At 36.8% G+C, this 23,660-nt stretch overlaps 2 protein-coding genes across 2 annotated transcripts; both read right to left on the reverse strand.

Annotated features, from left to right (window-relative positions):
• Nucleotides 1–20: 20 nt before the first annotated feature.
• On the reverse strand, nt 21–14,935 carry LOC141598679 (phospholipid-transporting ATPase 3-like). Its single transcript, XM_074418404.1, has 27 exons — nt 14,471–14,935; nt 11,622–11,687; nt 11,452–11,513; nt 11,031–11,112; nt 10,746–10,856; nt 10,219–10,296; nt 9,932–10,028; nt 9,439–9,545; nt 8,998–9,063; nt 8,608–8,729; nt 8,431–8,518; nt 7,939–8,016; nt 7,743–7,859; nt 7,141–7,290; nt 6,959–7,063; nt 5,742–5,884; nt 5,331–5,432; nt 5,176–5,239; nt 4,880–5,092; nt 4,463–4,628; nt 4,271–4,350; nt 3,913–4,152; nt 2,842–3,063; nt 2,593–2,760; nt 2,150–2,512; nt 1,355–1,461; nt 21–629 (listed from the first exon to the last, which is right to left on the reverse strand). Exons 1-27 carry the CDS (start codon nt 14,627–14,629, stop codon nt 314–316), a joined length of 3,672 nt encoding a protein of 1,223 aa, XP_074274505.1. The 5' UTR covers nt 14,630–14,935; the 3' UTR covers nt 21–313.
• Nucleotides 14,936–15,422: 487 nt separating this feature from the next.
• On the reverse strand, nt 15,423–18,093 carry LOC141602336 (signal peptidase complex subunit 3A-like). Its single transcript, XM_074422634.1, has 6 exons — nt 17,804–18,093; nt 17,525–17,572; nt 16,845–16,907; nt 16,650–16,703; nt 15,835–15,921; nt 15,423–15,744 (listed from the first exon to the last, which is right to left on the reverse strand). Exons 1-6 carry the CDS (start codon nt 17,927–17,929, stop codon nt 15,619–15,621), a joined length of 504 nt encoding a protein of 167 aa, XP_074278735.1. The 5' UTR covers nt 17,930–18,093; the 3' UTR covers nt 15,423–15,618.
• Nucleotides 18,094–23,660: the final 5,567 nt, after the last annotated feature.

Consider the following 23,660-nt stretch of genomic DNA (forward strand, 5'->3'; position numbering starts at 1 on the left):
ATAACTTGACAAATAACGAATTGGAAAAAGTAAATACATCCTTCTGACTAAAAACACTAATACTAACAATTTGATTAGCTCCGATACACGTTTGTGGTGTTCAATAGTGTATATTCATGTGCAAAATTCGATTACCTAACATTTCAATCTATGTACGTAGGACGTGTTGTTATCCCTAAGTCTGAACCATGGCTACATAAAAACTGTCTTCGGGTTAGAGGGGTTACGACAAAAAGAGAAGAGAAGACTACAGGAATGATACAACATAATGCTACACAATCACCTATTGTCGTTTTTCTCAAAAGGGAAAGAACTAATTTTTGGGGGGTTTAGTGCGCGCTTTGGACCCTTTGGCCATGGTTGCTCTCCGAGCGACATCCCATGGCTTTTGAGGAGCTAGTACACCGACTTGGGCAGCAAAGAACGACTCATAACCAGGTGAATCGAAAGCGAAACCTGTATGTTTGGATCTTTGAGAAGGGAGTTGAGAAAGGGCATAGCTTCGAGCCTCTTCCGGAGTCAGATGACTTTGTACCTCAAGGTACTGTGCCCTTCTGTTGTCATCGGGTTCATGCCTGTGTAGCTCTTGTATTATCTGGTAGTCGTATGGAGAAAACCATCTCTGTAGCCTGATACAATTAGATCCAAAGTTCTTTAGCTAACTTCGAAAAAAATGTAAGATATACATAAAAGACCAGGAGTTTGGTAAAGCAGACACCAGTTGAGATTAGTTTAAGGTAAACATGGTAAAATCTGAACTGACCCGACTCATACCTGGCCCGAACTTCGTTGACCCCGACATTTACCCAATCCAGAAATGACTTATTCTAAAACATATAACAAATTGACAAAAAACTTAACAACCGCGGTCCATAGCACAAAACTGACTTGAATGATCCGACGCACAACCACCCGGCCTGAACTAACCCGTACCGGGCCGTAATGAACCAATTATATCAAACCGAAACAGACCCAAAATCGAAAAGACCTAACACGGTCCAAAATGTGGCATATACCCAAAATGACCCGACCCTACTGACTTTTTTGTCAGTCATAATATAAGAGAAATTAGTAAATAACGTCCACTACCCAATCTTATTTTGAAAGAGTTCTACCAATACCATAAGATCCAAAATAATTAAGGAAGGAAATGCAGATCTTTTCTGCCAAGCATTTGTGACAGTTGACACAAACCAATGCATCACTTACCTTTTACTGGTGTTTCTATATTATCAAATGAGGATTATAAGCTTATAAAAATCCGTAGGAGGAAGTATGCTCCCAACATATGTATATAATAAACAAATGGAAAAGGAAACTAAGCTTCAAAATACTTGATGAGAAAAATCATTACCCTTGGTAAAGGAAGTCCCCGATGAGAGCAACAATGGGAACAAGAATAAGCGCAATATAGAAGTAAGGGGTACTCATCAGGACAAATATGACATAATAGATATTCTCCTGCGATCAAACATGTAACGGGTTACCATACAAACAATCCATGCAACCCCAAGCCCCAGCACCTTCCAAATTCATAAAAGTAGAAAAAGAAACCAAAAAAACTAGTCAACTCCTACCAAAATGTTTGGACATCTAATGACTATTAGTTATTACTATAGCCTTGGGGTAAAAATGCTTGCTGCACTACATATAGTGCTTAAAGGAATAGATTGACTGTGAAGATAAGAAGAAAAGACACTTAGCAGAAAATGTTGTGTATTTTACACTTTATTAATCTAGTTTTTCCTTTCATCATTTAATCAGATTAGAGACAACGTATCATATAGACATAACAGTGTACCCATAAAAAAAAAAAAGTTATGCTTACACCTATAAGATACTAGAGCTAGAGGGTTTAAGGCATTAAGCATTCAGGGGGAGAGGTAAAAGCTCCAAACTCTGAAGCTTTAACCCTTTTATCATGGTCATATCGCGTGATACAAATTTTCTCAGGTATTAAATAACACGTCTTTTCCAAAAAAAAGAAGGTACATGAAATAAGAGAATTTAGTAAAACGTAAAACAGACAAATTAAATTGGTTGACTCCATATATTTCAGGGGAGCAGAGCACCCAAATGTTTGTACTAGTCCATGCATTTTTGCTTGTATGACCATAATCATGCTGAGATCTAAAGAAAAATGACGTACCTGACGATCACCATTAGTCATGATGCCAGAGTAACCAAATATGAAAATGAACCATGCTAAAATGCTTCCCCAAACACTTATATGATGCCACCTTGTAATGCTATTACAGCACAATAGAAGACGTATATTGACAGTGACAACAATGCAAGTGAACGTCATTGTGCTGATATCCCATAATCCAAACATTTTGCCAGATGATGTTTGAGGCCTAGAACCAGAATTTGTTACAAAATAGAAAAGTATCAGCGATTGGTAGACAGAGAAAAACGCCCACACAGCAACAACTCTCCATTGAAAATAGGCATTTTTCAATCCTTCCATATAGAGCTGAGGATATTTCTTTGAAAGAGATGCACTAACATCCTGGGAATGAAACAAAGAGTTAGCCTACATAAACGTATCAAATTAAGTTAACTCAAACAGATTAAGATAAGATATAAAACCTTGTCAAATAGTCCAAGCATAAGCACAGGCAAAGACGTGAAAAAGACATTGTAAAATGCTTGAAACCAATCATCATAATATCTCTGACCAGAAAACCCAGCTTGGAGGGTGAACCAAAATTGGGTCAGCGTGAAAGTAAGATTCTTGTAGAAAAAGTACAATACAACCTGCAAAAATAATTCTTAGTTTTTCACTGTCAACCTAAAAGTTAATGATTTCGTGAGATATATGTCTAATGTAATACAGACCTTGCATATTCTCATATATGACCATCTTCCATGCACAAGCAACAAGTCCGTGAGAAAACGAAACTGAGCAATTGCAAAATCACTAGCCATAACAGCTTGCATTCCTTCCAGCCCACTGATGCCAACACCAACATGGGCAGCTTGAATCATACTAACATCATTGGCTCCATCACCAATACTGAGAGTTATTTTTTTCGCACCTTTCTTCACCAAACTTGTTACCTTTAAATATGCACACACACTTTAGTTCTCTTTCAGATGTATTAGAAGCAAATTAAAAAATGTAACATGTAGCCATTGACATAAAATTAAGTCATAATTTAAATTGTCCTAACTCAAAAAATCTTCCAGAATTGGCTAAGAGCTTCAAACTTTGATCAAAAACAAGAAGTTTAAAATGGTTTCTAGATTTAGAGGCTTAAATAAAGAAACGTATTATAAACCGTAACTTAAACGCCAAAGTATTTTTAACCATACAAGTCATAGATTACACCACATGTTACTCTATACATAAATAAGATATTCCTATCCTTATAAAAACATGGTTACAGGTTAATATTTGTTTCAGTACCGTCAATGCAAAACCAAACCAAACCAACTAAAGCCAGTACATCCAAACCAAGTTACAACTTACAATAGCACAAAGCGTGGCCAGACTGACCACATAAGGAGTAACTTTAGCTGATACAGAGCTATGATGCCACAACTGAGCCCAGATAAAAACTCAACTCTACAGACCAACATCTCCATAGTTTGTTTGGTTATTGTTTCCCATGGCAAAATTCAAATTTGGACATCTCTCGTGACAATCCTAAAAGAAACGTGTCATTTTCCTTGTGGCCTCCGTCCCATATACAGAAAAGAGGCTAGTACTCTTAACGATTGTGTAGGAGAATTTCTATGGACATGGAGAGAGTAGCACAGAACTAACAGATATTCATTTGTTTTCAAAATGCAGACACATACATGAAGCAATGGGAAAGAAAAACTAAAAAAGAAAAAAAGCAGAATGGGGATGCAAGTTTTATCATCCGACGAAGCATATTTTACATTCTACCACATTTCTCTAACCTGTGCTTTCTGAAGAGGAGAAACCCGACAGCAGACCACTGAAGTACAATTTAAGCTAAGATTCAAAAGCATTCCACGCAAGCTTGGATCTAATGCATACATTAGGCATTTTCCATCTATTACAAGTGCTAGTTTTGGTCCAGTCAAAGTACGAAGAGTCTGTTGGGCTTCATCAACGCAACTCTTCAGTTGAGTTTTCACAACATCTTTGATGTATCGAGCAATTTCCACTTGGTCACCCTAACATAGAGTAGCACTTGATGGTTAAAGTAAAAATTTGACCTTAGGGCCGGGAATCCGCATCACTACAGATCCAGATAAAATAAATAAGAAATAGAACAAAAAAAAGTCTTCTTACCCTCTCTTCAACTTCTCTAATATCATCTGTTTCAGAAGTGACAATGAACTGCTTCATGTCATTGTTGATTAAGTTGCATGCTGCGTAAAGTTAAAGATTCAGGTCTCGTTCTGAGTATTACCACCACTTATTCCACAATTGTTTCCTCACACATGACACAACATATGAAAAAACCATTCAATCAGCACTTACCATAAGCAATATTAATTGCTGTTTCCATCTTATCCCCTGTCAGCACCCAAATCTTTATCCCAGCTCTCGCTAAAGTCTCTATACATGTCGGTACCCCTTCTTGAAGCTTATCTTCAATAGCCGTGGAGCCAATCAATATAAGATCTTTTTCTATAACTTCAGCCACCTGCAGCATTTCATAGTTAAAAATTGACATGCATTGGATAACATAGACTGATGAGTTCTTTGGACAAAGAGATCGCTGTATCAGAGTATCAGACATAAAAAAATACCAATTCTACAAACATTTAAAGCATAAGCACATTTAAAAGCAAGTGTCTTTGGCCTCCCCTCTTATTATTGCTAAAATCCTCTACTGGGCTGTTGTGGGCGAAGCAAGTAAAACCTGGATTCATTCGGATAAGGACAAAGAATTACCTCATCCAGCTTCTTTTCCCTGTCTCGCAGAGAAGATTTTGCCTGAATAAATTTTTCATTCCAAGCCTCGTACATATCTGCACCTAAAATCTTATAGGCCAAACATAGTGTGCGTAAACCAGATGACCCAAACCGTTCCAAATGCTCCCTGGTTGCAATTTTCAGACCTTCGTTCCCTTCCCTTAATCTTTCATATATAACATTATCAGCACCCTGGATGACAATAACAACAAACCTTAGCCCCAAGCAATTAGTGATCAGCTCACATGAACCCTATAAAATTGTTCAAGCAGTACCTTACAGTACAAAACAAGTCTGCCATCAGGATACCGGCATACAACGGATTGGCGCTTCCTTGTGCTGTTTAACAGAAAAAGGAAGGCTTTGGCATTACACCACAAAAAACTTTGAAAAGCATAAATGCAAAGCAACCGGCAGATTGTAACCTCACCTATTGAATTCAAGGACATTCAGAATCTCATACGGTACATCCTCAATTTTACCCATTTTCTCAACATGTGACTCGCGCACATAAATTGTTGTTGGAGTACGCCTGAGAAAGAAATACAAGAAGCAACATACAAAAATGTTGTGAAAGTTTCTAAATGTCACAATATGAACCTAGAATTATCATATCCCATGACTGACAAAACATTTCCCAGCATAAAATTTCTTGAGATAGCAAGTTTCAGACAATATCGTTCGCTACTTTGACCAAATAGTCTTCCAAACAGTAAAGCAAAGTGCTGTAAGAGCCAAGAATCTGTAACCTACCTACAAAGCCATGATACAGAAATGACTGACTTGAGTCATATTTTAAACGATACCACATGTTTTCAACACAGAAGTAAAATTGTCATACCTGTAAAAGAAAAAGCCAAAATTCTTTGCAGCAGTCACTAGAGCTGCTTCATCTGGTGAAGCTGCTTGGTAAGCAATTTTCTCAGGAGACTCTTCACCTTCAGGAAGAACTGTATGGCATATTGCAAGGCATCTGAAGAACTCCTAAACCAAATAAAAAAGGAAATTCAGCAATGGAAAAATTAATCGACACAACTGAATGTCAAAGATACACATTTTTATTTCACAATTGCCTCCACAAGTGAACAGCCTAGACTTTTTTTCCAATAGGAAACACAACTCATTCAAGTGTCTTAATCTGCGTGCAAAAAACTGAATCTGCTTATCTACTTCACTTCTTCTCAAGATTCTAACTCACTTCCCTTTCTTCTTGCCTTTTATAAATATTTGGTCAGGCGACTTGCAGTCGATTTTTTAGCTAGGTCACCGTGATCTTACAGTGTTTTGAGGTATCTATGGTTAAAGAGCGTGCATGTTCTAAATTTGCCCGTCCATTTATACATATTTGGTCTGCCAACTTGCCTACCACCTCTGGAAGCTAGGCAGGGTGATTTTTAGGGGAGGGAAACAATGACCGCGGATAAGCTAATTTTCGCATTGCGATGTCTTAAAGTCACTGAACTTATATTTTTTGCTCAGTAATAATAATTTTTTTCCTCTACAAAGATAGCCACCATATACGTGAACCTACAAAAGATCACATGGTTTGAAAGGAATGTATTCTTGGCCTCAAATAAATGAGGTTAAAGGATGGTCAAATTTCAATTCAAATGTCAAGCAAAAACATTTAACTTGACGCAAAAAAAAAAAAAAAAAAAAAATTGTCTATAGCTGGGTAATGGGGATCTAATCCAAGTATGCTTACCCATGAAAGTTATCTCTTGATGAGACAGAAAATTAAGTCCAGACCTCAAGATAGTAGTATCAAACTATCAATCAAATGCTACCTCCAATCAGGATTGCCTAATTCACAACGAGAAGTGTAATATCTAATACCAAATGTGCACTTATTAAGTATGGCAACATAGATTTTAATCAAACACTATGATACACATATGCCGAAAACAATTCACAAATTGTTGCAAGGTGAGCGAATTCGGTAATCTGGCCTCCATATGTAGCCGTTTTTTTCTGAGAGCCTTTGTGCTTTATATAGTTCAGCTTATTTGGAAATGGGAAACAAATTACTCCATATATGTTAACATATTGTTATATTACCTTGCACATATCAGCACAGGGCTCATTTCTCCAAGCACCACGCATAAGCCTAGCATCATCAAAATTAAAGCCTTTCTCCTGAATTGCGTTGGCCGACTTGCTTACCTAAAGAAGATTCATAAAATCATCAAATTCAAGCAGAGTCCAGGGGGGGGAAAAGATCAGATATTGCAAATTGAAACCTCTGGGAGTTTAGTGCCAATGCGCTCAGCGACACCCCTCTCTATTTCAGTGACACCAGTTCCATATATTTCTCCTCCAATTGAACATTTGAAGAACTCCATCAAATTTTGTGTCAGGGTGCCTGTTTTGTCGGTAAATATATATTCCACCTGCAAAGAATGGTCAGCCATTAAACCTAGATTTTTTAATTATACAACAAAAACGACAACATCATAATCCCAAAGTGATTTGAGGTTGGCTGACATGAATTATCTTTTGAAACCATCAATGACCGAATGCATACATAGAATAAATGAAAGAAAAGAATGGGGACCTAATTGATTACTTATATAATAGAAATTGCAGGAACGTAATCCGATTTGAGGCAGCATAAGAAGTAAGTTTTCTGAGGAAAATCACCGATGAAATTGTGACGATTTCTTACAGTTTTCTTGGTTCACTGACAAAGCCTTTTAGAGGCGATGTGTATATTTGAGAGTCCCAGAAAATATTGCACAAACAGACCTCATAAATATTCAATGTCAACCTTAGGCTTATTCCACAATTTCATATCAAACTTGTCTCAGGAACATCACCACCACATCTTCTCAAGAGCACATACCTGTCCAAGTTCCTCATTCAAATTCGAAGTCCTTGCCAATGCAGGCGTATTTGATTCAGCATGATACATATTTAAATCATTGTTGATGAACTTAATAGATTGGATAAATTTAATCCCCTGGAAGAAAGAGAAAACTTGCTCAGTCAATAACATATGATAGTGGCCATGACAATGGGCATCAGATAATTAGATCTACCTCAATGGAAACGTAGAGTGATATAGGGATAACTGTCGAAAAAAGGGTGATGAGGGTAAACATAGTCAAGATAATCACCTGCAAAACCATAAATAGGAAGAGTAAAAAAAAAACACAACAACATCAGAGCCTTAATCCCAAAATGATTTGGGGTCGGCTGACATGAATCATCCTTTAGAACCGCTCATGGGTGAACGCACACCTCAAAATGCGAACAGAAAAGGGAAAATGAAAAACAAAAGGGAGAGCGAAAATGTAATGGAAAGTCAAGGTAAACTTGGAGGTTTTAAAATCGAATTCCGGATTTCTTTTATAAAAACAAAAAATTTAAATCGAGAGAAAAGATTAAAACGATTTTGAAAACCGAAATAGAATTAAGGATCCGGAATGCCTTAAAAGTAAAAGTTAGAAAAAAAAAAAAAAAAAAAAAAAAAGCAAAATACATCTTTTTCCAAGAGAAGCAGCATACATTGCTTAGAGCATAAATCATACCACGAATCTATTACTTGGATCAAATTGGCGCTCATCCACTCTTCCTTGAAGTCCCAAATAGAAATACTTGTCATTTATAAATATGCCGCTGATAAATTCAAAAGTGTACAACTATTAGTGATCTAAAACAACTTCCAAAACTCAAACGCCATAAAAGAGACTAGCTTCTTGAGACACCTGCCAATGGATCCGATGAGGCACATCATAAATAAAGTAGCAAATAGAGCAAGAATCAGCATGTCAAGCTTCCTTTCCAGGGTACTTCTTTTCGATGGGACATTCATTGTGTTCATCATAACCTGTCAGTTAACAAATAAATATATAAACAGGTGGAAGAGAATACAATTTCTTGAAGAAATAGCACTAACCATAACCCCTAAAGGGTCAATTAGATACAGGCAAACATGCATGTCTCTTTATGTCAGGGTGAGGCTGTATACTCCCAGTTCCTCCTTACTTAGGTGGGCGCCTCTTCAGTTATATTTTTGTGGCGTTGATGCTGTTTTTGGTGTATACTCATCTGTTGATAATCCGTTCACAATTAATTAGATTCAAAAACAAGAATACCTTGGTCTCATGTCCAGTATATATCACAGCTCCGACAATATACTCGGTGTTTCTAAGACTGCAACCCTTGTCAAAATCAAACAGAAAAGAGTCAAAATAGGCACCGTAATTTATTATATAATCAGAAAAGAGATTGTCACTGGGTGAGACTGAAAGGCAAACTCGGTAAGACCTCCCTCCAAAAAGTTGAAGTAAGATGACATGAATTCCAAGGTTCAGAGAGATTAAATTTCTGGTTGAAAACTCACCCCAAAACCTCATATTCTCACAAGGTTTAATCGTAAATTATTGTAGGACACTCTTTACAAAACATGCTTGGTGAGAACAAGGCCACCAAACAATACACTGGAATGAACAAATACGCCATAGCTTGTTCAAAATTAGTTGGTCGCAATGATTCTAGAATAAAAAAAATAAAAAAAGTTACAGATCAAATCATACTCTCAGCAGAAGCTGGTTCGGTGAAAGAGGTAGTGTTTGCTGTTGAAAAATGAGGTTTCCAGTGAAAGTATACAATGAATTATTAGCCTGCTCACATTGTACTTCACCTGCACAAGTGATCAGAAAATAACATAATAAGCAAGTACTGAACCAAATATCAATTAAATTCACATTCCCATGTAAAATCAAATTCTGTCAACGCTATTTGATTCAGAATATCACTACACCCAAAATGATAGAGCCGGAAGAATGCCCCAACCTCCAATAAAACAGCTAAATACTGATGTTTAAAAGCATCAACTTTACAACCCATGGCACAAATGACAGTGTCATACTTCCACAGCAACAAGTCAACAACAATCAACAAGCTCCCTTACAACTAGGAGTAGCGGAGTTCATAGATTTACGGACATATAAATCTATATATCCTAGCAGAAATATAAAAAAATGCATTGTAAATCATGATTTAACCACTTAAATGGCAGTAAAGAACCTTTAAATTCTGTTGCTTTTTCAGGGGTCACATAATCCCAAGTCTTTTCTAGTGCTTTTCGGATCTTCAAATTTGTTTCACCATCTAGATTTGATGTCTGCAACACAAAATAGAGGTATAAATTGAACCGGAAAGGAAAGATATAAAAAAGTATCCAAATATCCTACAAAGACCAAAAGGATCAGCTGTAACATAGATAGATCCTTCCAAATTCTTTTTTTTTTTCTGAAAAAAGAGACCCCTGTAAATGAAATATATTTATAGCCGCTAAAATAAAATATTTGTACCTCAATATAACACACTCCATCTGGATTTGTGCTAGCGAGAAAAAGAATGTCCGCTGGGAAAAAACCATCTTGCTTAACCTGCAAAGATCAGATGAAAGCAATATTCAACAACTAAAATTGAACAATGAACCGCAATTATATTAACCATAATAGCTTAAGCAAATTTAGTAACCACTTAAGGATAAAACAAATTCAAACGAAACAGATTTAGTCAAGAGCAAAGAGCACAGTCGTGCAAACCAGTTGGTCTCCCTTAAGACGGTCATATCCGTCTCAAGTTTAAAAGAGGTATGCAGCCTCATGAATCTGAAGTATGCCCCGGAGAACCCCTCGACCAGTTAAATCGCAAGCAGCCTCTTTTAAACCAAAAACCAAAACATATTCACTAAGAAGACGACAGAAAGAGAATATACAGTCATACAACACTTGCAAAGTGTGTACCCAAATGCCATTGAAAAACGAGTGCAAGTTTGAAGCGTGAAAATAAATAAGAGAAAGAACAAACTACAATCCAAGTGGATACTCACTCGGACAATATCGCCAACTTGCAATCTTTTCCAAGGAATACTTCCCCACTTCTCTCCAAGTAAAACATCTATAGGGGAATTATTTATCGATAAATCATTCTGAAATCGTTTCTGCGAAAAAGATCAAGCAACAAAAACAGAGGAACATATTCAGGTGTATGAGCAAGCAGGAAACTTAATAGTAGAGATTAGCAAATCCTGAGAAGAAAATTGCCTCTGTAAAACACAATTCCAAAAGCTACGATAATATAAAATGACAATCATAAAATATGACAGTAGACATACCCAATCTTCAAATGCTTCTTTCACAAGAGATATGATAAGCACAACACTAAGGGGTGCCACATTTGTTAATGGACTGACTGGACTGCATCAAACGAAAAATGGTCAAAAAGGCTTACTATGGTGAAGACAGAAGATAGCTCATTAAATGAAACGATTAAAACAATAAACTGATACCCCCCCCCCCCAGCACGAGTGGGGTAACTAAAGTAGTCCACAAGAGAATAGAGGTTTCATTAAAAATAAATGTCGAGCATGAGAAGACAAAAGGTTGTTTTAGCTAATAAACTACAAGTGCTTTGAATTCATATGGAAAAAGTAATTGGGATCCTCCATTCCTCTTAGAACTAACAACTATGTCAGCTCAAAATGAAAACATAATCTCACTAGGTAAACTGATTTTTGACAGTTGAGTAGTAAATACCTCATAGGTGTCCATGATAAAATGGAAATAAAAAGGAAGTATAGGTTTGCTACCCGTCTGAACTGTCAATATAAAATATAGAATTCAGAGTTCAGTTGAAGTCAAAAAACTGCGCAATCTTATCAATGTGCATAGCAAAGATTCTCCCTTTCTTAAAATAAGAAAAATACCTGTTCAAATAACCCTTTTGGTAGAAAAGTAAGAACATTGTACTTTGTAGTTGATACAGAATTCCCCTGAAAACATTGTGCAAGAGTAATCTAAGTTGAAACTCCAGTCTCCACAACATGAAATATTAATCAATGGCCTAGGGCTCACTGAGACACTAGTAAAAACGCCTCGATGCGTCTTAGATTCACTGTGTAGATAAGACATAACCAGCGAGACACATACCATGCAATTACCAAATTTCTTTCTTCTAGCTCTTTTATTATGCCATTTTATTTGCCATATTACCCATAACTTTACCCCTACACATGTTATCCTTTTTAAAATGGAAAATGGTATTATTGCAGCAACAACAATATCCCAATGCCTCAAGGGCTCACAAATGTGGTTGTGCTCAGATGACTCAAAACGAAAAATTGCTTCGGAATTGCATCACACGACTACTACTTCACTACTAGAAATTTGTTTGCAAAAGTAGTGTGCCTTGTGCCTATGAGGCGCAGAACTTTGCCTTGCGCATCGTCGTCACAACCATCGTCATCTCAGCATGTCTCAAGCCTTATAAAACTAGGCTTGGACTGTCAATACTCGGCCTGCAATTAATCTTGCCGAGCTTGATCCTTAGCCTAAGCCTACGAGAATGATCAAGCTCGGGTCGCCACTAGTAAACACAATTAGGAAGTTACTTACAGAAAATTCATAACTCTCATCACCTTTTCTATCACTTTCTAAAAAACTCCCACATTTTAAGTTTTTTTACTAAAGCTTTTCTGGGCATTTTCTCTAAAACTTGCACCAAAAGCCCGTTTTGACCAAAATAAGTGTCATTATTTAGCGGATATCTTTCATAAAATATCTTTATTTTTGTCCAAAGGTAATTTTTGGTAGAAGGGAAAGAGCATTCATGAATAATATGGATGAAAATATATATTTTATTTTGGCAAATGGGTTTTGGGTGGTTGTTTTGGAGAAATTCTTGAGAAAATGTGGCAGTTTTGAAAAGATTAGAAAAGGTGGGAGTTTTGAAAAAGTGGTATAGAAAAGGTAGAAGCTATGTATTTTCTCTATTTATAAACAATTTAATGTTTAGAAAAGGTAGAAGCTATGTTCTCTTATAAAATTAATTAAGTATATCGTTGAAGAATGAAGTACTAAGATAAAGTTAAACCTAACCGGCTAACCCACAAAGCATAAAAAGCATCACCTCAATTGCCTCAAATCCACATTAACTATGAAATACCAACAGCAAATAGCAAAAGTATTTTCAAATGACCGTGACAAACTCAGTAGCTTCATCAAATAAAGCATACTTAAATGGCTTGTGAATGTATGAATTATGAAAGAGGACAAGATATTCTACAGACATATTATCTTAATGCTGGCATTAAAACTCAAAACCTTATCTAATCAGCAGTACCATATTTTTGGTGGTTCTCAACAGTCAATACCCAACCATTTTAAAAATAACCTGTCATACGGAGAAACTGAAAAAACGTCTATATATCCCCACATATCAAACTCGTATAGCAATTCAAAACAGATGAACTTCATGTACAACCTTAGTTTAAAAAAGCGCGCCTCAGGCGCGCCTAGGCGCGAGGCGAGGGTAGGCGATGATGCTAGGGCATTACAGCAACTAGGCGAGTCTGTGTTCAAAAGGCCCTAAAAGGCGAGCGCCTCAAGGTGATGCCCTAGGCGCAAAAAGGCGCGCCTTCTTAACTGGAGGCGCTGACAAGCTTTGTTTCATAAATAGTCACATGTCAAGCACATACCCTAACTCCTTTTTAATAAAGTTTTATTTTATTACAAAATAACACTCTTTTAACCCTAATTTTTTAGAAGTACAACCTAATCAGCGTTTACTTCTTTCAATTTTCTCTCTTGCAAGTTTCTCTTTTCTTCTTCTTCACATTTTTTTAAATCTCTTGCTTTGACTTCTTGTTATTAAGCATCTGTTTCCTTTCATGTTTTCTTTCTTATAATTTCAGTTCCCCCTCTTCTTCTCTCCTTGCTTATATACTTGTTAATTCCTCTCTTGACTTTCTCTCTCTGCGCCGCTTGTAATTTTAATTGCTCTCTTATCTTTTCATTTTTTAACTTCTAGAGTAGTTTGCCTTTATGTTTTTGCCTTATGTGCTGTTTTGGATACAATGGTTAATTAGGTACAAGTATTTAACGCTTAATTTAACGAATGATATGTGATATAGAACGTAATTTTCTTCCCTTGAATATATTTATGATGTGAATCTATGTTTTTAGTGATGCTTAGTGTGTAGAATTAGTTTAGAGGCTCATACAAAAAAAGATGCGCCTCGCGTTCAAAAGGCGTGCGCATTCGCCTTGCGCCTCATCGCTTTGACCCCTCATCGCCTCGTTGCGCCTTGCGCCTCCTCAAACTAAGTGTACAACAACTTCGGCATCCCTCAGTCCACCACTATAATCATTCACGCTGTTTCTACTACAAGAAGCATCAGACCAAGCTCCTTCCACAATATTTCCTTCTATGAGCAATTGAGCATGTACTGACATTCGATTTGCTCAACTAGGCTGACATCGGAACACACATTTCCAAATTAAGAGCTACAAATCAATCCCCTAAGACTACCAAAGATACTCAGCCTTCAGGTCTATAAGCATGTACTGACATTCGATTAGCTCAACTAAGTGTCTATGTCGAAACCGAAACACACATTTCCAAACTAAGAACTATGAATCAATCAGGAATACGATATAATACTCGAATATCGTCATAAAACTACGAATGATTCAGCATAACTAACTAATTTTTGATCAAACTATCATACATTCTAATAAAAAAATAATGCATGAAATCAAGAAATAAAAAGAAAACCTTGAATTTGGCAAGTGCGTTGGCGTCACGTTCATTGCAATAGATCGTACGAAAAGAAGGAGCTTGCGGTTGAACACGACCGAGTCGAACCGTCCGAGTTGAGGTAGAAGACCGATCCAACACGGACGAGTTGATACTCAATCCCGATCTCGTCGACATCTTCGTAATTTCTCCGTTTTTTCCCTAATTCTTCAAACCCTAGAAAAAATGGCGGAAATTAAATCGAATTAATCTCCCCTAATTAATCACATCACGCTCATCTTCAGATTGTATGTTTGTCTTCGCAATGTTTCGTCGATGATTCCCCTGTTGTGTTCAGGGGTTGAGAATCTCAAGCTTTTTCTTCGAACTTCAATGGCGTCTTTTTTTTCCTTTTTTTTTTTTAAGTTGGTCGTTATTGGTGGATTTTCGTTGAATAATATGACGACGTTTGAAATGGAAAAATATTCCATAGTCCGACGGTCTAAGATACGCAGGTGTAGACGTGGTAAAGGTAAACTCCGAGTCGGGTTTGAATTTGGTCATTTCGAATAATTCAGGTTGGTTTGTTATGCGAGTTGGATTATGTGGGTTGTTTTGGTTCAGATACTAATTTTAAAAATTTGTGAAATAAATTGTTCGTTCAAGTCATTATGAGTGTTATCGGGTCATTTCGGGTTGTATCATTATGACATTATCTGATCGAGTCGTTTTTCAAGTTTCTATTTTTCACGTTAGAGCCGAGTTAGTTTTGCCAGATCTACGCAGTGATATATACGAAGTACTTCTTTTTTTCAGCTTCTTAAGGATAATAGTTACGGTCATAAGGAATATTATCTTGAGGGGACTTCTTTTTTTCAGCTTGTCAATGATAATAGTTGCGATCATACTAACTTAAACTTTTGGTTGAGATGGTTTATTGACATGGTATGAGAGTCATGTGATCGAAAGGTCACGAGTTCAAATCTAAAACTTCAGCTAATATTTTTGGTTTCGACAAAGCTTAAAGTTATCACGAGCAAAAACTAAGACGAAATAACTTCCACAAGGACCGCGAGTCTAAGCAAGACTAAGTTTTACACACATTCTTTTAATTGCTTTTAACCTGTGTCTAAACATGTAAACTCAACACCTCGAACTTGGATCGTAAGACCGTAGCTAGTAAGCACTCATATGTATTTATCCGGAAAACGATGCCCTGGGATTATGCTTAAGCCTGTAAACATCATTCCAGTCTTGGGCATGACGTGCCAGTGCAATGTCAAGTTGAACTCCGTGCCTCGCAAATTACTACCCTGGAATCAATTCAACAACCTTGTCATCCTTAAGCGCACCTTCAGAGCATAATCATGATCTAAAATTGATAGCAGTTGGTAGAAGCGTACCTGATCAAATATCGGGTACTTGTTTCTGAACGTTACTTGAATATCCGCATCCTTTTTGGATTCTATTATATGATCCCATACTGAAATCTGTCCCACAAGAGAATAAGAGATGGTAAAATTGGTTCAAAACATAAAATATTAGCTTGAAACCATGGGTTTAGCAGCGAAAAATAGCGTCTTGTGCAGCACATGTTGACGGAGTATGAAATCTGTTTATTATGGAGTATTTCTACTAAACCAAAACAATTACCCATGAGCCCTTAGATCAACTGGCAAAGAGTTGTTCTAGCTTAACCAAAGGTCTCGTGTTCGAGACTTGTGAACGTAGCAGTGTTAAATTTCATGAGGGAGAGTTTTACCGCCCTAGTGGTCCTGCCCGGCTCGAATCCGGATTAAACCGCATGATTTACACCAAAAAAAAAAAAAAAAAAAACGATTGCCTTAAAGCAAATTTACAGCTACAGCATTATCTCCGAAAGTCACGTACTGACATGCAATGGAAGGAGCATTTGTCGCTTAAATTGCTACAGTCGATATGGCTTATGACGGAGTATCACTTACAGCCAAGATATCAAATTTTGAAATAATACTCAAACATCACTACATCCCCTAAAATTTCAAAGTTCAAACATATAGGTTATGGTGTTTTGATTCTTCCTGAATCCTGAATTTGCGCGGTATACGACATAATTACGAACGTGTCAAAAAGGATAAGCGTAGCGTAGCGTAGGTACAGCTGTACAGGTACTGCTTCAATTTGAAGGTGACAAAAAAGAAAAACTGAAAACCACAGAACCCGAGAGGGTATGGGATACCTGATTTACTGAATTCTGAGGGGTTTCATACTCCGCAGCAACAAAGGCAAAGACCTGTAAAGAAAAAAGACGGAAGCATTCAAATTCAAAAACAACTGCTGATTATACAAGGTCACAAAAAGAACTGGAATAATTCTAATAGAACATTCGTATAAAGACGAACGCGTCAGGAAGAAATTATGCAGCAATTTCTACCTGCTTGGTGTTCCAAGTAAACAGCGACGACAAATTTGCTTCTACTTTGAGCGTCATGCTAACCTGCAATAACCCGAACGAGATGCTTACAAGTTACAACTTTTTCAAGTCCAATCATACATGAACTTTTGGTTGCATTTTAAGTTAAACTGCACCCTCTTATATGACTGCAACAGTCAGTTAGCCAAAATCAAGAAAGATTCAAACTTTCACATATTTACAAAACCCAACAACAACCACCACCACCTCAAGTGCTCGCGCAAACTGCAGGGTAAGAGGGTCAGATGTACGCAGTCTTATGAGATAGACTGTTTCCAAATGATCCAAGATAATAACTGCCTTGAGAATGACAGGCTACTTCACAGTAAAAATATGCGCAGCCAATTTAGAGAGTCATTTTGCTGACAGTCATTCAATAGAGTATCTTAGTTATGTGGAGAGGGGGACCAGTCCCCACCGGTACCCCCTTGACTCAATGATTAAATATTACATTCTCACACAAAGTCAAAGTCAATAGTTTAAACATCGGTCCTCCTTATCATTTACTCCAAGATCCGCCACTAATCAGTCATAATATAACATAGAAGAAAATAATAACGAGTCTTTGCTCCACTAGAATTGGGAAAACATATTCACAAAAGTCAATTAATCAAATAGGGAAAAAAAATTAAAATATTTACCCCATCATCACCATCCTTTGATTTCATAAACCCATCAAAGCTTACCACCTACATAAAAAACATGAAAAACAGATCAAATTCACATTAAAGAACACAACTTCTTGGCTAAGAGTCTAAGACCGTCCTAAGTTAAGACAGCACTCACAACTAATCTAAACAAACGTCAAAAAATAAAACGAGGGTTGTGAGAGGTTTTAACTCAAGTTAAAGCAAGACGTATTGCATGAAAAAAGTTGCATTAAAACTTTAAAAGGAATAACTAAACAAGTAAAAGTAAACCTTTATATCAACAGTAGGATTAGGGCGACTTAAAGTATCAGAAAAAGAAGCAAAAATACATAGAAATGCTAGAATTGTTACTGCTAATGTTAGCAGTGAATTTGCTCTGTACCCTATTGAATGCATTCTTATATGATTTGATTTTTCCACTGAAAATTTTCTGCTGTTTTTGGGAATTTTATGTGTTATTTATATGGTGTTTTATTTTTCATATATCAAAATCTTATGATCTGTGCATGAAATTCTAAGAAATGGTATTTGTGTCACTTTGTTACGGTTGATGTGTAGTGTTGTCGACTTTGTTGAGTGCGAAGTGGTGAGCAGTGTACTTGCTTAGGAAATTAAAATTTAGTTTTTATTGTTTTGTAGTCTCTATTACGAATAAATATAATAATTGAACCGCAATTGTGTAGTTTTATTTGAAATGAGAGTAATAATTAAGGAAATAATAAAGTTAAAATGAACTAAAAAATTGAGAGAATGGATGGGAGTTGGAGATAAAAATGGATAAAAATGGGAAAATACAGTGTAATAGTACTTCCATTAAGGGAGTAATTGTTACTCACCTCCCTCAAGTATTGCATTATCTCCATATGGAGGTAATAAATCTTCCCTCATCTCCCCTTTCCACTCCACAACCACCACTAACCACCAATCTCCTCCCATTTCTTATTATTTTAGCTCTCATTACTCCCTTAATAATTATTCTCATTCCAATCAAGCATTTTTGTTTGAGATGGTTTATCTAACATGATATGAGAGTCAGTGTGACCAAAGGTTACGGATTCAAATCCTGGCAGCCTTCAATAACTCACGAAGTAGAATTTCATCACATAATTTGGGGGAGACTCTGCAGTAACCACTCTTCAAATTCAATGGGCATTCGAGGGAGATGGCGTAATAGGAATAAACATAAAAGTTGAGTCTCAACTCTCAACCATCACCTTGGTTTTGTTTGAGATAGTTCATCTAGCGGTCTCTCACTCAATAGATTTTTTACAATTACGATATTTTTGTGCGGTTTTTTGTGTAAGTGGATAAGGTACGTGTATTATGTTAAACAAATTAGCCAAAAAAATATTGAAATAAACTATTTGAACATTAAAAAAAAAAAGAATACATAAAAAAATCTATTAAATAGGAGGTAGTATTAGAATTTATCGGGTTCGGTTATAAAATCGGCATTTGTAGTATTGGCTTTATCCGTTTCATACTTCAATTGGCTTATATTTGCAATAGATCGTATTACACGTCTTTTAAAAGAACTCCCCAATTATAAAAGGCACCTAAAACTTACTCTCCCTAAAAATCTGTTTTCTCTCCCTTCTCTCTATAAACACAAAAAACCCTAGCCTCCCTTTGATCCACCGCCTCCACTGTCCACACATTCCCATCTTCTTCCCCTACCTGATCGTCGGCGATGGGTCCATCCCATGGCCCTTCTTCGGCGATCATTCACATCTCCTCCCTCGTTTGACCCGTTTTTTTACCTCACCCTTTTGTTATGATCGTCTTTCTAGCGGATGTCGGATTGTTTCCCGTTTGTTTGTCGGGGTGTTCGGTAGTTGTCGCTACTATAGCATGGGGTTCCTGTCCCTCCGATTCCTCATCCTGTCACCGTAAACCTTGCATGCAACCCAGGGGTGATCCCTTTTTTCCCCCACCCCTTGTATGTCTCTTGTCTTCCGGCTGTAAGTCGGTTTCTAATTCGTTTAGTTGTTTTTTGTTTTTTGTCGTGCTTGTCAATGAGTATAGCTCTTTCGGTCGGGTTAGGGACTGATTGGTGATCCCCCCATTTCCCTCACCAGTCGGTCTTTAGTCCTTGTTGTGTGTGTCATTGAGTATTGCTCTTCGGGTCAGTTTAGGACCGATTGGTGATCCCCCATTTCCCCCACATATTGGTCCTTTGTCCAGTGTGTCTTTGTGTCTGTGTTGGTTGGTTTTTGCATGTAAGGCGGTGGTCCTTGGAGGTTTCGCTTGGTGAATTGGGTGTCCTTTTGTTGGTTTTCTCGGTGCTTGCTGGACTGTCGCGACTTTCTAGTTGTGTTCGCTAAGTCTGTCGCTTTCTTTATTTGGTCGGTGTAAGGTCATGGTGGTTAGGTCTTCCTTTTTTAGATGTGTCTGGTAGGTGATGATTCGGGTTTTTGGATGTGTTGTTGGCTGGGTCGGATCGGTATCCGTTTCTAGTTGATGTTTGTTTTTTGTTTACCATGTTTCCTGCTCTTCAAAAAAAAATCTCCCTAGCTTTACCTTTCTAGCTTTACTTGTGTCGGTTTGCTTCACAATAAGAAAGTTCGTAACTTTACATCCGGTGTGTGCTGTGTCCATCTCCCTCCGTTCTACTCAGTTGATTTTGGTTAAGGGCCTCATCATATGGCTTTTTATTTCGCTCTCTATCTTTTTACTCATTTTTCTTGGTTACGAGTTTCTTGTCCGTAGGGACTGCTCTTATTCAATTTGTTGGAGATTTATCTCCTCTGGAGGTAGACTTTTATGGTTTACATTCCACCTTTCCTTTCTCCGTCCTTCTGGCGTAAGTGCACTTTGTTCAATCTCGATGGGTCAATGGTCTCGTTGGTTTCCAGATTTCGTGTATCACACCCAAGAAGATGAATCTCCGAGACACATTTTTGTGTCTTGTTGCAGGTATTTCTCCGAAACTCAGTTGATTAAGATGAGTAAAGATTCGTTCGATCTTTTGACCACCTGTGATCGTCACTTCAAGATTGCTCTGGATGTTGAAGTTGATTCCCGTTTTCATCCATCCGTTTGCTATCAACACACTTATGTAACCCGATGTAGTTACTTTGTTGTTTTAGTTTATGGTATTAGGTGGTGGTGTATCAAAGCAGAGGAACTCGTTCGTCTAGCTAATTCATATCCTCCAATTAAGGAAAAAGGGATCACACTGTCCTTCAAACTTTACTTGTCAAAGCAAGGGTGGATGCTAAAAGAAATGTTGTTGTCGATGGATTGAAAATGGTAAAGCAAATCACACCGGTTCGAAACTTGATGATATTTGAGCAGGGGACCGAAATAGAATACCCTTTCAATGAGATTATTTGGATGAGGGACCCGTATTGAAGGAATTTTGTGGAGTAAGTAACACATGTAACACCCCGTAATTTCGGACCGTTAATATATTGCGGAAGTAATTTATTAATCAAGTAAAATTTGATATTAATGTATTTGAAGTAATAATAATTCAAAGAAATATAATTTTATTATATTTTGAAGAAAAGTATTTATTTTGATAGTTTTGAAATGTTTAAAAATAGTTTAAACCGTGTAAAAACTTTTTATTTTGAAATAAGGGCATATCGGGAAAAATGACAACTCTTTTGAAAATTGGGCAAACGATTTTGGAAATGGGTCATATGAATACTCAATTTTCTTGTAATCTCGTGTTTAAGAACTTTGGACTTGTCGAAACGAGCCAAAACCGACTCATAAAATTTCCGTCTCATCCCGCTCCTCCTCTCCTATCCCGCGGCACACCTCCCCTCCCCCTTTCCTTCTGATTTTTTTCTTTTCTTTGTCTATCTTCATCATCTTGAACCTTCTAAACAATTCCAAAACATAAACCACCATTTTTATACAAAATCCAAGCTAATTTCACCATAACTCACTCGTTTCTAGTCCAAATTTCACAAAATTTATATTTTCGGAATCCTCTCTTCAAGATCTACATCCTAGTATGTTTTAATTTCAGTTTTCTTGATGTTGATTTAAGACGAATTTGGGCATATTTCGATTTTTGTGCTTATTGTTGTGTTTTTATTGTTTATTTAGGTGAAGATTTGGAAGACGAGTTTGGGGACTCGTATATTGTTGAAGATAGTGGTTAGTTGGCAGATTAGGGTTTGGGTTCAAGGTGCTAGTTGCTCATTTTGTTGCTAAAGGTAACATATTTCGAGTTACTCGACGAATAATCGTCACATTCTTTGCTTTTTGTATGATTTTGGTGATTTTTATTTGAGTAGTTTATGTCACATGATAATATGGGTTAAATGCATGTCTAATTCATGTCTTTTGTTAGTTTAAGTTAACATATTAGTATAGGAATGATTAATTGATGCTTCAGACGATGTTAAACTGAACAAAAATGGAGAAATGGAGGGTTGGGGTGGCGGCCAGCAGGCCCACGGCAGGCCCACGGCTGGCCCGGGTCAGCCCGTTGCTTGTTTCGCGGTTTTTCATGCATTATTTGTCATTTCGGGTTTATTAATGTTATAATTAGTATAAGTAACAAATGGGTAATCTTTTGAAATGAATCATATTAGTAGTAAAAATTATGTTGATAGTAAAAATTATGTTTATTTTGGTAGTTGACACATGTTAGAATAGGTTATAAAATGAAATGGTAATGAATAGGCTCAAAATGAATTTTATAGCGATAATTGTAATGTTTGGATGATTATGCTTAAAATCGAGCCTTGGTCCCTTTGACTAAATCGATGTCGATCAATTGTGTGATTGGTCGACCGCAATTTAACCCGTACTGTCCGCAGATCAGGTTGCGGGTAAAAATTCGGTTGGATGAAATTTTATATGAATTGGATAATCGGCCTTTTTCTTGTTTTAGGCCATTTATTAAGTTTTAGTTCACATGTGTTGTTGGTTGAATTTAATAGTTTCGTATATTGTAGAAACGGCCCTAGATTCCCTGAAACCTTTAATATTGTTAATATTGCTAGAAATGGTATTGGTATTAAATACTTTTTGCAGGTTGTTGTGTTTGTCATAGATAGGTCTTTATAGTCTTTGACGAGTATATGTTCACTGCTTAATAGCCTTTGTGTTCCTGACTTGGTGGGATTATATCCAAGTTGGGGCATGACCTCGTTACTTATTTTGATAGTAAGTGGTCAGCTTAAGTACTAGCCAACCCTTTGGTGGACTCCTTAGGGTACTCACTTTGTTTTAAAAAAATTGTGGGTCTTGGGTGCGGTGGTGTGTATCCGCATGTCTAGGTCTCAAGTGATTTTAGGCTAGGGTTGTGTTGTGTCTTGGCCATGTTTTGATAGAACCTCTGAGCCAAGATACCGGTTCGATTACCTTCCCTACCTCGTGGTATAGACTCGAGTTACAGAGTGACTATTGACCGTACTAAGAACTTATGTCTGTCTTTGACATATTGCCCTTTCTTATATGGTGATTTTATGAATTGTAATAGGTGAGATGTAAGCCGGTTACAATTGATAAAGTTTGGATTACTGTTTGTTATATGTTTCACATGATAGCTTAAATTAGTCAGTTTAGTGTTTATATGTTAGAATACTTGATAATTGAATTATTTATCATGTTGTTTACATGTTACATTACATGTTACATTAAATATGACATTTCGTGGCTTGGAGGACTCGAAGTTACTCCCCACTGAATTGTGGCTTTCGTGTTTGTATAAAATGCGATTGACAGGTTGAAGATGATTAGATGAGGTACACAGACGAGCTAGTGAGCAAAAGAACCTTGGACTTAGTTTGACTATTTTTGTAGTAAACCTTTAGACTTTTGGTTATGTTTATATTTTGAAGGGACATATGTCTCCCTCTTTTACTGTGGTTTGTATTTCTATATTTTCTTGCCTTTAGCATAGTTATGTAAATTAATTTGTTAGTATTTACAGGTTTTGGCACCCTCCTCTTGGAAATGTTTGTGAATGGTTTAGAAAAGTTTTAAAAAATTACAGGTTTTGTCTAGTTGAACCAATTACAAACATATCCTGTCAGTTTTTCTGTAGAATTTACGTGTTTAATTAACGCTATATATAAGGGTGTCACAACACATTTCGCTATTTATCTTATTTTGTATATTGATGGTCTAAGTTTATACCTCGCAAGTGAACGAGAGAACG

Source organism: Silene latifolia, chromosome 9 (genome assembly GCF_048544455.1).
Source record: "Silene latifolia isolate original U9 population chromosome 9, ASM4854445v1, whole genome shotgun sequence".
In the NCBI taxonomy this organism is placed as follows: Eukaryota; Viridiplantae; Streptophyta; class Magnoliopsida; order Caryophyllales; family Caryophyllaceae; genus Silene; species Silene latifolia.

What these genes read in the sequence shown, in the direction of transcription:
- LOC141598679 (XM_074418404.1), bottom strand. Translation starts at nt 14,629, where the DNA reads ATGTCGACGAGATCGGGATTGAGTATCAACTCGTCCGTGTTGGATCGG. An exon ending in AAGTTGGCGATATTGTCCGA is followed by an intron (nt 10,297 to 10,745) that starts GTGAGTATCCAC and finishes TGATCTTTGCAG; the next exon opens with GTTAAGCAAGATGGTTTTTT. An exon ending in GACTTGTTTTGTACTGTAAG is followed by an intron (nt 5,093 to 5,175) that starts GTACTGCTTGAA and finishes ATTGTCATCCAG; the next exon opens with GGTGCTGATAATGTTATATA.
- LOC141602336 (XM_074422634.1), bottom strand. Translation starts at nt 17,929, where the DNA reads ATGCATTCAATAGGGTACAGAGCAAATTCACTGCTAACATTAGCAGTA. An exon ending in ATCCTACTGTTGATATAAAG is followed by an intron (nt 17,573 to 17,803) that starts GTTTACTTTTAC and finishes TTTTTTATGTAG; the next exon opens with GTGGTAAGCTTTGATGGGTT. An exon ending in CTCAGAATTCAGTAAATCAG is followed by an intron (nt 15,922 to 16,649) that starts GTATCCCATACC and finishes CTTGTGGGACAG; the next exon opens with ATTTCAGTATGGGATCATAT.